The sequence below is a fragment of the Spea bombifrons genome, chromosome 13 (assembly GCF_027358695.1).
Source record: "Spea bombifrons isolate aSpeBom1 chromosome 13, aSpeBom1.2.pri, whole genome shotgun sequence".
NCBI classification, from domain to species: domain Eukaryota; kingdom Metazoa; phylum Chordata; class Amphibia; order Anura; family Pelobatidae; genus Spea; species Spea bombifrons.
Window position 1 is genome coordinate 20827789 of NC_071099.1, and position 15195 is coordinate 20842983.

General features: G+C 55.9%; 1 protein-coding gene across 1 annotated transcript; it reads left to right on the forward strand.

The window, feature by feature from the left end:
- AXIN2 (axin 2) lies at positions 1-12378 on the forward strand. The gene is made up of 10 exons (XM_053452795.1): positions 1-809; positions 5300-5440; positions 5790-5892; positions 7204-7344; positions 7928-8397; positions 8573-8749; positions 9011-9220; positions 10117-10200; positions 11403-11558; positions 12073-12378. The coding sequence occupies exons 1-10, from the start codon at positions 1-3 to the stop codon at positions 12197-12199; spliced, it is 2418 nt and encodes an 805-aa protein (XP_053308770.1). The 3' UTR covers positions 12200-12378.
- Positions 12379-15195: the final 2817 nt, after the last annotated feature.

The window sequence follows — 15195 nt, forward strand, 5'->3', positions numbered from 1 at the left end:
ATGAGCGGCTGGTCGCTGGCCGCTCACCCCTCGCATCGTAGCAGCAGCTTCAGAGAAGACGCCCCGCGTCCACCGGTGCCAGGAGAAGAATGGCAGACGCCATGCCAGCTTCCTCCAAGAAGCCAAGGAACAAAGTCCACGGCCCTCACGGCCAACCCTAAGAGGAACGAGGATGGTCTGGGGGAACCCGAGGGCAGCGCCTCCCCCGACTCGCCTCTCGTCAGATGGACCAAGTCGCTGCACTGCCTGCTGGCCGACCAGGACGGGGCTCACCTGTTTAGGACCTTCCTGGACAGAGAGAGGTGCGTGGACACCTTAGACTTCTGGTTCGCGTGCAACGGGTTCAGGCAGATGGATATAACGGACGCCAAGACCCTCCGAGTGGCCAAAGCTATCCACAAGAGGTACGTCGACCACCACAGCGTGGTGTCCAAGCAGCTGAAGCCCCCAACCAAAGTCTACTTACGGGATTCCATTAGGAGGCAGCAGATAGAGTCCTCCATGTTTGACCGGGCTCAGTCCGAGATCCAGGCGCTCCTGGAGGACAGCGCCTACCACGTGTTCCTGGCCTCGGATATATACCTCGAATACGTGCGGACAGGGGGGGAAAACCTGGCGTATCTGAGCCGTTCCGGGGCAGGGAACTTAAAGGTGGTCAGCGGATATCTCCCAACCTTGAATGAAGAAGAGGAGTGGAACCGCGTGGACTTAAAACACAAGAACGTGGCCTCGGTGCTGGGTCTGGCCGCGATTTCCCGGAAGGCCTCGGCGAGTTGGAGGGCCGCGGAGACCGTGGACGGTGGATGCAGGTAAGACCACGTTATCCCGAGCAGCGCTTCTGTAACATCCGTGGGGCTGACAGGACCTGATACCTTTTAGTGGTGAGCGTGGCTGCTCCTGACTCGGCAGATCGCGTTTAATGGGGTAATCCACGTTTTCCGGGGTTTATTGAGTGACGGGCTGTTGTTCAGTTTGCGTTGTTTTGCACCAGACCCCCTCTTTCCCTTCTTCGTGGCCCCTTTCATAGTAAACGTTATAACCAAAGACAGATGTATGGATTGAAATGTTCTGTCTGCGTAACGCTTGCCGTGGCCGCTGTGACCCCAAACCAGACACGGGGGATACCTTTCCGGCCACGGGGGCTGTCGTGGTCATACGTGTCACTGCGATATATACAGTTATTGGTCATACGCTGTATACCGCGGCTGATACAGGAAGGGACGTGGCTGGTGGCAGTTGTGACGGATTAACCATGTGTTGGCCGCTTGTAAGGGGCTGACGTGACTCTGCCGTGGGAAGGGATTTAGTGGGTGAGCGAAATGCGCTGCTGGGGGTCGGTTACCTTGAGTGCCGCAGACCGGGCGTCCCGCTGACCCCAAACGAACTCCGTCTCCTGGTGGCGGAGGGGGCCCTCTGCTGGCCAAACCCGAACCGTACCCATTCAAAGGAACGTACAAAGAGCTAGCAATCTAGTGTGTGGAGGGCACCTGCCTGCCAAGGCTGACCCCGAGCGCCGCTGGCATTTAATGGCTCCAGGCGGTATTTAACCCGTTCATCGCCCTTTTGCTCGTGTGCTTAAGTAGTCATTCTGGGTAACCTTGTGTTTTTATGGGTAAATTTACCTTTTTAATGAAGTCCTTGGTGGCCGAGCAGCACGTTTCTCTTGGAAAGCCTGGCAAGGGTTTCTGTTTGTGCTTCCTTCGTTAGACGAGTCTTGTTTGCGTCTGACGTGTCCGGCTGCGGGGCAAACACCGGCCGTGCCCTGGGGGCAGGTAGAATATTTGTTTAGAAAGGATGATAAATGTCACTAAATGCACTTTATATTCCTCTGTGAACGGGATGTGCGGACACGTTATGCAAATAATTATAATTATTAATAATAATAATAAATGAATAATACAATAATATATAATAAATAATACATAAAATAATTAATAATAAATGAATAATACAATAATATATAATAAATAATACATAAAATAATTAATAATAAATGAATAATAAATAAAATAAATAATATTAATAATGAAATAATAAAATAATAAATATCTATTAATAATATCCAGTCTTGTCTATATCTCTGGGATTCGCAGGGTTCATGCAGATTCTCCCCTCCGGTGGCAGGAAGGGGTTAAAGAGATTAATGAAGGAAGCCGTTAATTAGAATGAATGGCTTTCTTGTAAATGGCCGGCCTTTGATGTGGGGGCCGCAGTCAGACCGCCCCCCTGTGATCTCTTTTCTATAGCTGTGCCGAGTATCACTCCAGTGGAGGCTGCTGGCTTGTGAAAGGCTTTGAAGGGCGAGATCAAAGAAGCCCCAATTTTACCCTGAAAAGGGCAGCAGGGACTGTGTGAGTGACCACTTCAAGGCAGGCTTAACCCTTTGGTGTCTGGAGTCAAACAGTCTAGTTTGACAGTCTAGAGTTAATGGTATTTGGGGTATATAGTGACCGGTTCTCAGGGTTAGGAGAACGGACCGAGCCGAAGGGGTCCAATGGAGTCTGTAGTAGAAGATTGTAGCTTTTATTGGGTCAACATAGAATACGATGTAAAGTTATATAATCTTCTGACACCTCAGAGGTCTCTTCTTCAAATGGAATCGCAAGGTGTATTCACCTGATTCCAAGTAGCCTGTAAAAGGCGCAGGAAGCGGAGGCGGTTTGGGGACGTTTGCCCCCTGTATGGCATTAAGGGGCTGAGCGCTCCCCTCCCTCTATCTTAACTTGCTGGATCCCTCCGGGTTCAGAGCTAAAGCCCCCAAAGGGGATATTTGCCCCCCACCCCCTATCTGGGAGGGAAGCTTTAAAGGGCCAGCAGGAGGGAGGCAGCCAAAAGCCATCTGTACCTAATATCCGGGGACGAAGCCACGGAACGCGTTGCCACCAACTCCCTGCGCCCCTGAGATGTGTTCTGGGGATGATGTTACTGGGTCTGGGTGTCCAACTGCTGTCCACCGGGGCCACCAGTGGGGCCAGCCTGCCCCTTCTACTGGGACAGAGGGACAGACATAGACTAAGCCTATAGCCCCCGATATGGTGTCCAGTACCACCTTTATGGCAGCAGAATATGGCGCTGGGTTCCCTGTTACTCCCAGTCCGGGGTCCAGCCATAAGGCACTGGGTTCCTATTATTCCCAGTATGGGGTTTGTGGCACTGGGTTCCTATTATTCCCAGTATGGGGTTTATGGCGCTGGGTTCCTATTATTCCCAGTATGGGGTTTGTGGCGCTGGGTTCCTATTATTCCCAGTGTGGGGTTTGTGACGCTGGGTTCCTATTATTCCCAGTGTGGGGTTTGTGGCGCTGGGTTCCTATTATTCCCAGTATGGGGTTTGTGGCGCTGGGTTCCTATTATTCCCAGTATGGGGTTTGTGGCACTGGGTTCCTATTATTCCCAGTATGGGGTTTGTGGCGCTGGGTTCCTATTATTCCCAGTATGGGGTTTATGGCGCTGGGTTCCTATTATTCCCAGTATGGGGTTTGTGGCGCTGGGTTCCTATTATTCCCAGTGTGGGGTTTGTGGCGCTGGGTTCCTATTATTCCCAGTGTGGGGTTTGTGGCGCTGGGTTCCTATTATTCCCAGTATGGGGTTTGTGGCACTGGGTTCCTATTATTCCCAGTATGGGGTTTGTGGCGCTGGGTTCCTATTATTCCCAGTATGGGGTTTGTGGCACTGGGTTCCTATTATTCCCAGTATGGGGTTTGTGGCGCTGGGTTCCTATTATTCCCAGTATGGGGTTTGTGGCGCTGGGTTCCTATTATTCCCAGTATGGGGTTTGTGGCACTGGGTTCCTATTATTCCCAGTATGGGGTTTGTGGCGCTGGGTTCCTATTATTCCCAGTGTTGGGTTTGTGGCGCTGGGTTCCTATTATTCCCAGTGTTGGGTTTGTGGCGCTGGGTTCCTATTATTCCCAGTATGGGGTTTGTGGCGCTGGGTTCCTATTATTCCCAGTATGGGGTTTGTAGCGCTGGGTTCCTATTATTCCCAGTGTGGGGTTTGTGGCGCTGGGTTCCTATTATTCCCAGTGTGGGGTTTGTGGCGCTGGGTTCCTATTATTCCCAGTGTGGGGTTTGTGGCGCTGGGTTCCTATTATTCCCAGTGTGGGGTTTGTGGCGCTGGGTTCCTATTATTCCCAGTGTGGGGTTTGTGGCGCTGGGTTCCTATAATTCCCAGTGTGGGGTTTGTGGCGCTGGGTTCCTATTATTCCCAGTGTGGGGTTTGTGGCGCTGGGTTCCTATTATTCCCAGTGTTGGGTTTGTGGCGCTGGGTTCCTATTATTCCCAGTATGGGGTTTGTAGCGCTGGGTTCCTATTATTCCCAGTATGGGGTTTGTGGCGCTGGGTTCCTATTATTCCCAGTATGGGGTTTGTGGCACTGGGTTCCTATTATTCCCAGTGTGCGGTTTGTGGCGCTGGGTTCCTATTATTCCCAGTGTGGGGTTTGTGGCGCTGGGTTCCTATTATTCCCAGTGTGGGGTTTGTGGCGCTGGGTTCCTATTATTCCCAGTGTGTGGTTTGTGGCACTGGGTTCCTATTATTCCCAGTATGGGGTTTGTGGCGCTGGGTTCCTATTATTCCCAGTATGGGGTTTGTGGCGCTGGGTTCCTATTATTCCCAGTGTGGGGTTTGTGGCGCTGGGGTCCTATTATTCCCAGTGTGGGGTTTGTAGTGCTGGGTTCCTATTATTCCCAGTGTGGGGTTTGTGGCGCTGGGTTCCTATTATTCCCAGCGTGGGGTTTGTGGCGCTGGGTTCCTATTATTCCCAAATTTCCCAGTATGGGGTTTGTGGCGCTGGGTTCCTATTATTCCCAGTGTGGGGTTTGTGGCGCTGGGTTCCTATTATTCCCAGTATGGGGTTTGTGGCACTGGGTTCCTATTATTCCCAGTATGGGGTTTGTGGCGCTGGGTTCCTATTATTCCCAGTGTGGGGTTTGTGGCGCTGGGTTCCTATTATTCCCAGTGTGGGGTTTGTGGCGCTGGGTTCCTATTATTCCCAGTGTGGGGTTTGTGGCGCTGGGTTCCTATTATTCCCAGTGTGGGGTTTGTGGCGCTGGGTTCCTATTATTCCCAGTATGGGGTTTGTGGCACTGGGTTCCTATTATTCCCTGTGTGGGGTTTGTGGCGCTGGGTTCCTATTATTCCCAGTATGGGGTTTGTGGCGCTGGGTTCCTATTATTCCCAGTGTGGGGTTTGTGGCGCTGGGTTCCTATTATTCCCAGTGTGGGGTTTGTGGCGCTGGGTTCCTGTTACCCCATTTCATGAATGAATCTCATTGGTTAATTTCTCTTTACCCCTTGCAGGGTGTATAAAAAGAGCGACCCCGCCAGCCCCTACCACGTGACCTCTGGATACGCGTTTGCGCCGGCGACCAGCGCCAATGAAAGTGAAGTGTCCAGCGATGCCATGACGGACGATTCCGTGTCCGTGACTGAGAGTAGCGTGTAAGTAGCTGCACATGTATGTTCATCGGGATTCCGTGTCACGGATAAACATACCTCACAGTCACTTGCTGATGCTTTCATTGCTGAGCGGTGATTTTATTACCCCAGCCGGGGGGGTCATTAGCACCACCCCGGGGTATCCGGTGCATGTCGGGGAGCAGCTTTGAACGCTTTTTGGGGTGGGATTACGCGGGGTTTGCGATGAGAGCCGTGAATGCCACGCGTTCCAGGCGTGGCTTCATTTCGGGGCCCCTTAATGTAATCTTTAATAAGAGACCGCGGCCGTCCATGCGCGGGAGCCGCTGCTTTGGTGGCCGTGGCCTCACGTTGTTGTTCTTTTCTGGCGCAGGGACGGGATTCCTCCATACAGAACGGGCAGCAAAAAGCAGCTGCAGCGCGAAATGCAACGGAGCATCAAGGCCAACGGGCAGGTGTCCCTCCCTCACTTCCCAGTAAGTAGATCGGCGGCTGTGGCAGGCGTGACACACGCGTGTCGGCGTTTGGTTTATACGGAGAGTGTGTTGTGGTAGTCCGTGGTTGCCGCTCACGTGCAAGGAACAAGGGCCACGTACGCAGCGTGCTTCGGATGGGAACAGCTGTAATTTTCCAATGGCTGTGGCCCTGGGGCCAGCGGCAAAGTCCTGGGTTTTGGGAAATTGAGTCTGATGATCATACGTGTGCATGCGGAGGGTACCAGAGACGTGTCGCCGCGTGGTGCAGGGGCTCGTGGCTGGGAGAATCTCTACATTTTCAACCTTTACTGACCCCGTGGCCCCCGCGTTAGATTTGGCTTTTGTGGGCCAGGTGGGGCATCTTCTGTATCTGCGGGGCAGTGAGGGTGCCGTGGCAGGGGGCAGTGAGGCTGCTGTGGCAGGGGGGGCAGTGAAGGTGCCGTGGCAGGGGGCAGTGAAGGTGCCGTGGCAGGGGGCAGTGAGGGTGCCGTGGCAGGGGGAAGTGAGGGTGTCGTGGCAGGGGGCAGTGAAGGTGCCGTGGCAGGGGGCAGTGAGGGTGCCGTGGCAGGGGGCAGTGAAGGTGCTGTGGCAGGGGGCAGTGAGGGTGCCGTGGCAGGGGGGACAGTGAGGGTGCCGTGGCAGGGGGCAGCTCGGTGTGTTTAGCGTTGGACAGGAAAGTGACACTTAATGTCTCGTCCGTGGGAGAGCCGCGTGTCTCGGGGCAGTCGTGAGGCCGGTTCTGAATGTTTCATGGACTCCGTAACTCTTTTCCGCCCCCTGCCCTCCCTCCATCAGCACTTCCGTGCCCTCTCCCCCTCTCGCCCCTTTTCTGTTTGCTCCCCAGACGTTCTTGTGCCCCATCCGTTTACCTCCCTCCCAGTATTCTCTCACTCCCCGTAGCCTCCTCTCCTCCTGCGTTCTGCTCTCCCTCCCTCCTCCCCGTCTCTCCCTCCCTCCTCCCCGTCTCTCCCTCCCTCCTCCCCGTCTCTCCCTCCCTCCTCCCCGATACATGTGTTTGATGTCTGACAGGGGCTTTGAAGCTTTCGGAGTACGGAGCGGCTCCTGATAGGCTGCTTGTAGTACAGAGGAAACAAGCGGGGTTCCTCGCAGTCTCGGCGACTGGTGGTGCCGCGGGCGAGGGCTGCCGGGCAGGATGCCGCTCCGTGAAGCCGCCGCTCGGCGGATAAATATCCAGAGCAGACGCGCGCACATTTACTCTTTTCTTGGCGGCTCTCGGAGACGCAGAGTCGTCCGTCCGGCCGCGGCTCCTGCTAAAGCATGCTTCTCTGTGCTTCCCTCCGGTCCGCGTAGAGGACGTTCCGGCTGCCCAGGGAGATGACCCCCGTGGAACCGGCGGCGTTTGCGGCAGAGCTCATCGGCAGGCTGGAGAAGGTGAAGCGGGAGCAGGACGCGCTGCGCAGCCTGGAGGCCAGACTTCAGCTGATCAAAGAGGTAACGCCTGACCCGTCCCTCGGTGCTGGATCCTTGCCACCCGCGTCCCCCGTGTGAGTCGTTGGGTTCCTGTCCACGTCCTCCGCGGCCGTCCATTTATACAGTAGCCTTATTTCTGTGGCCCCCATCGGTGTCCTTTAACTGAGCAGAAGTCTAATGACTGATCTGCTTGTACGTCCGTTACCTGGCCCGTGTGTGTCCGCCGACGTGGTCCGTGTGCCGACGTGGCCCGTGTCTGTGTGCTGACATGGCGTGTACCGTCGTGGCCCGTGTCTGTGTGCCGACGTGTGTCTGTGTGCCAGCATGGTCCGTGTGCCGACGTGGCCCGTGTCTGTGTGCTGACATGGCGTGTACCGTCGTGGCCCGTGTCTGTGTGCCGACGTGTGTCTGTGTGCCAGCATGGTCCGTGTGCCGGCGTGGGGGCCGGGTGGAGACCGGGGTCACTCAGGAGTGGATACGTGAATACGTGAATCTCACGGAGACGAAGCCCACTCCTCTGTGTCCTTTTGCGGGGGGGGGGCGGTTTTGGCGGCGGGGGTCCAGGGGCAGGATTTTTGAGGCTTTCGTTTGGTTTCCCCAACAGGAAGAAGAAAAGGAAGAATTGGAGACCCCAACGAGCTGCCAGCCCGGCCGCGAGACCTCCGTCCTTCCACGTAAGCCGCTTCTCGTGGTGCCTTCAGGCTCCTGCGAAGACGATCCTCAGGCCATTCTAGACAACCACTTATCGAGGGTCCTGCAGACCCCTGGCTGCCAGTCTCCCGGAATGGGCAAACAAACCCCCTGCGCCCGATCTCCAGACCTGCCGCGGCCACAGAGACCTAGCCTACCACCAGTGGCCACCGTTAACCCCTGCGCCAAGCTTTCCAAGGACTTCATCACCAAGCAGACCACCAAACATATTCACCACCACTATATCCACCATCACCACTCCCTGAGCAGGGCCACGGAGGAGATAGAGGAGGAAGCCGCTCGCCGAGTCCAGTGCTATTGCGACGGGTCCGTGGGGTATTGCTGCAAATCCCGGTCGCATTCTCTCTGGCACATGGAGAGTACGTGGTAAGTGATAAGGGAGTGTGTGGCATGGCGTGGCCCCCGGTGTAAGCCGTGGCCCCCAGCGTAAGCCGTGGCCCCCGGTGTAAGCCGTGCCCCCCCGGGGTAAGCCCTGGCCGATGTTATTGCGCGAGGTGTGGAAGAGGCTTATCTATTTACATCGAGTTTTTCCCTGCAGCAGCAGCAGAGCCGGCTCCTTATCCAGGAGAAGCTGCAAGATGGCGGCAGAGTGTCCCGGCGACCTGGGGGCCACGTCTGTTATTTACCATCTGGCAGGCGAGGACCCCCCGCACACGAGCTGGCAGCAGATTGTGGAGCGTGAGAGCGAGCGGCAGAGCCGGCACAGACAGCACAGGTGAGGTCGCGCAGCGCGGTGTCTGAGCGCAGGTGCTGCAGCGCATCGGGGGCCCCGTATCATAAATGCTTTACCACAAACCTTTCGACTGCCGCCATCACGCGTTCCGCACAGAGCGAGGGCTCAAATAGTAAAGGATGTGCATAAAGCTGCAGAACCGGCCCAAAATGTGTCTGCGTGGCCCCCGCCGCGTTGCAGATATATTGATACAGAGTACAGTCAATGGGCTGTCTGTGATGTGTTTTGTGTCCTTCCCTGCAGCAAGAAAGCCGTCGGCTGCGAACAGAACCGAGCGGCGTCCGTGGAGCGCCCAACGCGCCATCACCAGTGGGGGGCCGTTAACGGCCAGCCCAGGAACATGCAGCTCTCACACCCCGCTGACCCCCCTTCTGCCACCTCTCCCAGCACCCTGGCCCAGCTGGAGGAAGCGTGCCGGAGGCTCACCGAGGCTTCCAAACACCCCAAGCCACGGTAAGGATCGGGAGAGCCGCGAGTGATTGGATAAACCGCACTCATCTTTGTGGGCGTGGTCTGTTTGCGCGTGTTTGGAAAGCGTTACACATACGTGCGGATCGCGTGTTTTTTCTCTGCGCTCCTCTTAAAGCCAGACCATCGTTTCCAGAATAAAACTAATTTGAAGCCCGACTTTAAAGCTCGGTGCCCCCCACCGTCCGCTCCCCCCCACACTGTCCGCTCCCCCCCCCACTGTCCGCTCCCCCCAGTCCTCTTCCGCTCCCCCCACTGCCCTCCCTACACACACACACCATCCGTGCCCCCCACCGTCCGCTCCCCCCAGTCCTCTTCTGCTCCCCCCACTGCCCCCCCCCACACACACCATCCGCGCCCCCCCACCGTTCGCTCCCCCCCGGTCCTCTTCCGCTCCCCCCACTGCCCCCCCCACACACACCATCCGCGCCCCCCACCGTCCGCTCCCCCCCCCGCTCCTCCATCGCCGGCCGCCTTTATCAGGAATCGCGGCGCGGGGGTCCAGCTGGTTCTGGTTCCTGCTGCTAGAAAACTTTTAAGCTCCGGAGCCGCCGCGCGGGGGTCTTTTTTTCTTTTTTTCCTCCGTTTTGTGTGGTTTTTTTCCATCTGCTCAGCACCTTTTTTATTTGTTTTATTAATTAGCATTTTGGGGGCTGAGAAGAGATGAAAGGAAATGGTTTTCTTTATAGTTTGAGCCGACGTGCGGAGAGGATCAGAGTTCTTGGCTTTGATGGCGCCAGAAGTGGCGGCGCGCAGGCGCCGGATAAATGCAGAGCCGGATAAATGCAGTGATTTCATTCGATGGTCAGAGCGTCGGATTGATTTCCGATGAATGAAATTGGGTGCGCTGAAGGGGTTAACGGCGCATTTTTATCTTTCAGATGTCCTGCGCAGGCGCGGAGCCACTCGGTGCCATGCCAGCCCGGATCCGGTTTCCTCACCCCAACCGGCCCAGTGTCCGAAGAGTAAGTATCTTCACGAGGAAGGCACCAACCTATTCAGTGGCGCTGTACAACTTGTCAGTGAGTTATCAGGGTCCGGCCCCTGCGCGGTCTGTCTGCTTCCCAGTGTAATCCTGACCATCCATGGTGTGTGCGTGCTGGTGTGTGTACACGTGTGCGTGTATGTGTATATGAGTGTGTATATGTGTGTGAGCCCGTGTGTGAGCGTGTATGTGTGTGAGCCCGTGTGTGAGCGTGTATATGTGTGTGAGCCCGTGTGTGAGCGTGTATGTGTGTGAGCCCGTGTGTGAGCGTGTATATGTGTGTGAGCCCGTGTGTGAGCGTGTATGTGTGTGAGCCCGTGTGTGAGCGTGTATGTGTGTGAGCCCGTGTGTGAGCGTGTATGTGTGTGAGCCCGTGTGTGAGCGTGTATGTGTGTGAGCCCGTGTGTGAGCGTGTATGTGTGTGAGCCCGTGTGTGAGCGTGAGCGTGTATGTGTGTGAGCCCGTGTTTGAGCGTGTATGTGTGTGTGTATGTGTGTGAGCCCGTGTGTGAGCATGTATGTGTGTGAGCCCGTGTGTGAGCGTGTATGTGTGTGAGCCCGTGTGTGAGCATGTATGTGTGTGAGCCCGTGTGTGAGCGTGTATGTGTGTGTATGTGTGTGAGCCCGTGTGTGAGCATGTATGTGTGTGAGCCCGTGTGTGAGCGTGTATGTGTGTGAGCCCGTGTGTGAGCGTGTGCATTGAGGAGGAAGAGGGGATCAGCTGGTTAGTGGCAGGGAACGGGTTAATCCTCTGCTGGTCTAATTACAGGGGAATTCCAGTTTCTTTTTAACAAGGACCCCGGGGCCCCCCGGCTGGTTTTTCCCTTACGGGGCCGAGTATTGGATTGGGGCAGAGCGGCCCCCATCGGCCCCCTTATTACCTAATCTAACAGGGCAGCCGTCGGACCTCCATCCCATCACCGCCCATCACGTTACCCCACCAAAGGTGCCCCCATGGTAAAAAAAAAAAAAAAACTCCACGCGCCCTTCCCACAGAGCCGTCCAGGCACACCTCCTTCTGGCCCCCCGGTTACCCCCCCTGGAAGATACTGCCCAGGTACCCCCAGCTCCAGACCGACGCGTGGCTCTGGGGTAATAAATGGTACATTAGAGCGCCCACAAGCCCCCCGGAGCCACTAATACCCGAAGTACGTTTTCTAACGCTGGATTTTTTCTCCCGAAGTCCTAAAGAAGCCCAGAAGTTTCCGCCGGCCGGCGGCGAGCTGATGGTGACGTATTTCTACTGCGGAGAGGAGATTCCGTACCGGCGGACGCTGAAATCGCACAGCCTGACGCTGGGGAACTTCAAAGAGCAGCTGAGCAAGAAAGGAAAGTATAGGTACGGAGCCAGAATGTCTCGCTGAACGTGAGTCTAACCCTCTCGTGCCACCTCGCTGTCACGCAACGTTAACCTGCGTCCTTATTACCCCGCGGGGGGGGGGGTTGTAGATGGGGCTTCTGTGCTGCATCCAAACCCTTATACCGGGGGGGGGCTTTAAAACTCAGTCTGACCCATATTATGAGATAAACGATCCCCGTCTCGTGTAGAGAGCGGCGCAAGTCCCCCTCCTGTCTCAGGCTGTCTCTTTCTCCTCCGCCTGAGAGGAGCGACACGCGGGTGGGTGATGTCACTGGCCACGCGGGGTGGGTGATGTCACTGGCCACGCGGGGTGGGTGATGTCACTGGCCACGCGGGGTGGGTGATGTCACTGGCCACACGGGGTGGGTGATATCTCACATTTACCAACATGTAAAAACACTAAACCTCGTAATGAGTAGTCCTTACAGTGACCCGTCGCTAAGCAGTTACTTTTCCTTCGTTCCTCAATGTTTCTTTATTCTCGGTTTTTCAGATATTACTTTAAGAAAGCCAGCCGCGAGTTTGAATGCGGCGCGGTATTCGAGGAGATCCAGGAGGATGACGCGATCCTCCCCACGTACGAGGGACGGGTGCTCGGGAAAGTGGAGCGAATCGACTGAAAGGTGGACATTGCTGCCAGCGAGAGCGCTCTGTCAGGACACGGACCCCCGGGATCCCATGTCTGCGAAGAACCTGCGGTCTGTGGCCCCCGGGGCGCGGAGTGGCCCTCCAAACCCCGTGCAGGAGGAGAGAGTCTGATAACCGAGGTCGCCAGGAGAAACGCGTGGGGGAGACTCCTGAGATTGGGGGAGACTCCCGAGAATTTGGGGGAGACTCCCGAGAATTTGGGGGAGACTCCCGAGAATTTGGGGGAGACTCCTGAGATTGGGGGAGACTCCTGTACGTAATGAGCGACCTCTCTTGCTCGCGTTTGATATTTATTGAAGTGTCGGCCGCCGCGTGGATCCGGCTGATTTACGGCTCGGGGCGGCGTGAGTGTCTTGTGTGTTCGGCGATCGGTTACGCCGACGGGTTGCGTGCAGAGGAAAGATGGCGGTGCCTCTGGAAATTCCGCTGCTTCTAGAACATTATTTGAAGGCGCTTGTTACCCCGGTGCCTTTAAACCCCCGTATATATTATATTTTTACATGTTCTACTCCGCCATCCCATTCACCGCGTCCGTAATCCCGGAAATATTAACCCATCGCCGCCGGTTACCGGACCCCGGCCCGCAGAGCGGCGCTGCGCCCTTCAGTCAGGACAGGGGACTCGCAGATAATCACCTTTCTGAGTTTTAGTTTTCTTTGCCCGTTTTGCACAGACCCGCGGAGCCTCTCCTGCCTGCACTGATTCCGAATGTCGCCGCCAGTGTAGCGGCCCTGTACACCCGATAAGACAGCTTTATACGCCCACGAGCCGCCTTGGTGCCGGACTGGCAGCAAAGCAGTTAATTAGATGGTGAGCCCAGTATGGAGGACGGATCTAAAGGGTCCCCCAATCCACAGAAGACGGGCTGATGGACAGCTTGTGTAGAACCGGCATCACCCGCTCTCCGCAGCCCGCGTCACCTGCTCTCCGCAGCCCGCGTCACCCGCTCTCCGCAGCCCGCGTCACCCGCTCTCCGCAGCCCGCGTCACCCTGCGTCACCCGCTCTCCGCAGCCCGCGTCACCCGCTCTCCGCAGCCCGCGTCACCCGCTCTCCGCAGCCCGCGTCACCCTGCGTCACCCGCTCTCCGCACCCCGCGTCACCCGCTCTCCGCACCCCGCGTCACCCGCTCTCCGCACCCCGCGTCACCCGCTCTCCGCACCCCGCGTCACCCGCTCTCCGCAGCCCGCGTCACCCTCTCTCCGCACCCCGCGTCACCCGCTCTCCGCACCCCGCGGCACCCGCTCTCCGCACCCCGCGTCACCCTGCGTCACCCGCTCTCCGCACCCCGCGTCATCCGCTCTCCGCACCCTGCGGCACCCGCTCTCCGCACCCCGCGGCACCCGCTCTCCGCACCCCGCCACCTTTCCATCCCCTCTGCCGTCTATTTATTTGTTGCTCTGTAATTATTATTAATAATTATTATTTCTGTATATAAGGATTGTTACACTGTGTACAGTGTGTGAAATGATGGGGGGCAGCAGCTGTGCCTCCCCGTATGTGGCCCGATTCTCCAGGGCTCAACTCTTCCCTTGTATTTAAGGGGTTAATGTATATCTTAAAGCCTTTGTATTATGTCTCGTATTCTGTAAATTCTGCATTATAGAGTCCTGTAAAGAACGCTCCCAAGGTACAATAATTATTGTAATTAAGAGATGTAGCATTTATTAAAAATTTTATATTTTTCAAATGAATTTTGCGCTCGTGTTTTCCTTTCGCGGTTATTTATCGGATTGGATAAAAATGTAACAATTACATCATAAACGCTGTGCCTTTTTGGGGGTAAATTTTTGTGATTCGCCTTCAGTTCAGCAGGTCATTAAATGGTTAATATTTTCAAAAGTCACAGGGTCAGCTCATTTCAACAGCTCCCTAGGGCTCGTGGCCCTTGTGGACTCTCCTGGGGCCCTGAGGGATCTTTTGGGGCCTCTAGTCTACAGAGCGGATGTTGAGTATAAGGAGGAACCTCATGGGTCTCCAGATGACGTGGACTCATCGAGGTTTTCATGGCCGGGGTTTATCAGCGGATACGGGTTTTCTAGCCGTCCGGGCCACGGTGTAAACCGCGTGGGTCCGCTCTGCATTCAAAAACAATAAGACCCAAGAAAGCGCTTCCGTCTCCTACGTTCTCCTCGTAGCGGTGGTTGGAGCCCTGAAGAAGAAGTCGACGGGTAATTCTCCCGGCCTCAGGGCCAAGTCAGGAGAATATATTATACCCCCCCCCATCCCCTGCTAATCAGCCGCACCGAAAAACCCCAGCCGACTGGGGCAAAGATCAGAGGGTAAGCAAGCCCTTCGTCATCTGGTAAATGGCAGGAAATCCGATAATATTTGAGGTGACGACTCTGGGTGTCCAGCCGCTATTTCGAGGCGCAGCGCCGCGCGCACAGCAGTTGTCGGGAGCCTACGTTTGTTTCCGTGGATTTGAACCTGTATTGTAGAAGACAATGAGGTCCTCGCTGCCTCCTCTCCCTCCGGCACAAAGACGTTATATGAACGTTCGGGGTGGACGGCTGAGCGTTGTAGGCTTTACCATAGAAATATCTTTAAATGAAGGACATTTGCAGCAAGACTCCCAGCGTCCACCGGTCTCAATGCTCCTTGACTTGGGATTCGTTCTGAAGACCCTTTCCGGCCAAGGCGGGACTCCGGCTTCTTCCGCTTCATGGCTGGATTCTCCGCCAGCCCCTCGTCTCTTTCTCCTGCCATCACGAGTTTTTGTCAAGCGATGGACGCCGCATGGGATTCGCCGCGCTCAGACCTGCCTGTCAACAGAATTGTTGTTTTCGTTGCAATAAGACGCGTCTTCCGCCGAGTGTCCGCCGAGTCTCCTCCAAGAAGTGTTTGGCTCTGAAGTTTAATTGCAAGACAAAAAAAAAAAGTTCCTATCAGCCTTCAGTTCCTCCAAACAAGCAGAACGTCGGCAGCGGCGTCTTCGCGGCCCCCTCGTGTCTTCGCGGCCCCCTCGTC

Excerpts from the sequence above, each read along its gene's own strand:
- AXIN2 (XM_053452795.1), top strand. The coding sequence starts at position 1 with ATGAGCGGCTGGTCGCTGGCCGCTCACCCCTCGCATCGTAGCAGCAGC. Across the intron at positions 8,750-9,010 it reads AGCCGGCACAGACAGCACAG|CAAGAAAGCCGTCGGCTGCG; the intron begins GTGAGGTCGCGC and ends CCTTCCCTGCAG. Across the intron at positions 9,221-10,116 it reads TCCAAACACCCCAAGCCACG|ATGTCCTGCGCAGGCGCGGA; the intron begins GTAAGGATCGGG and ends TTTATCTTTCAG.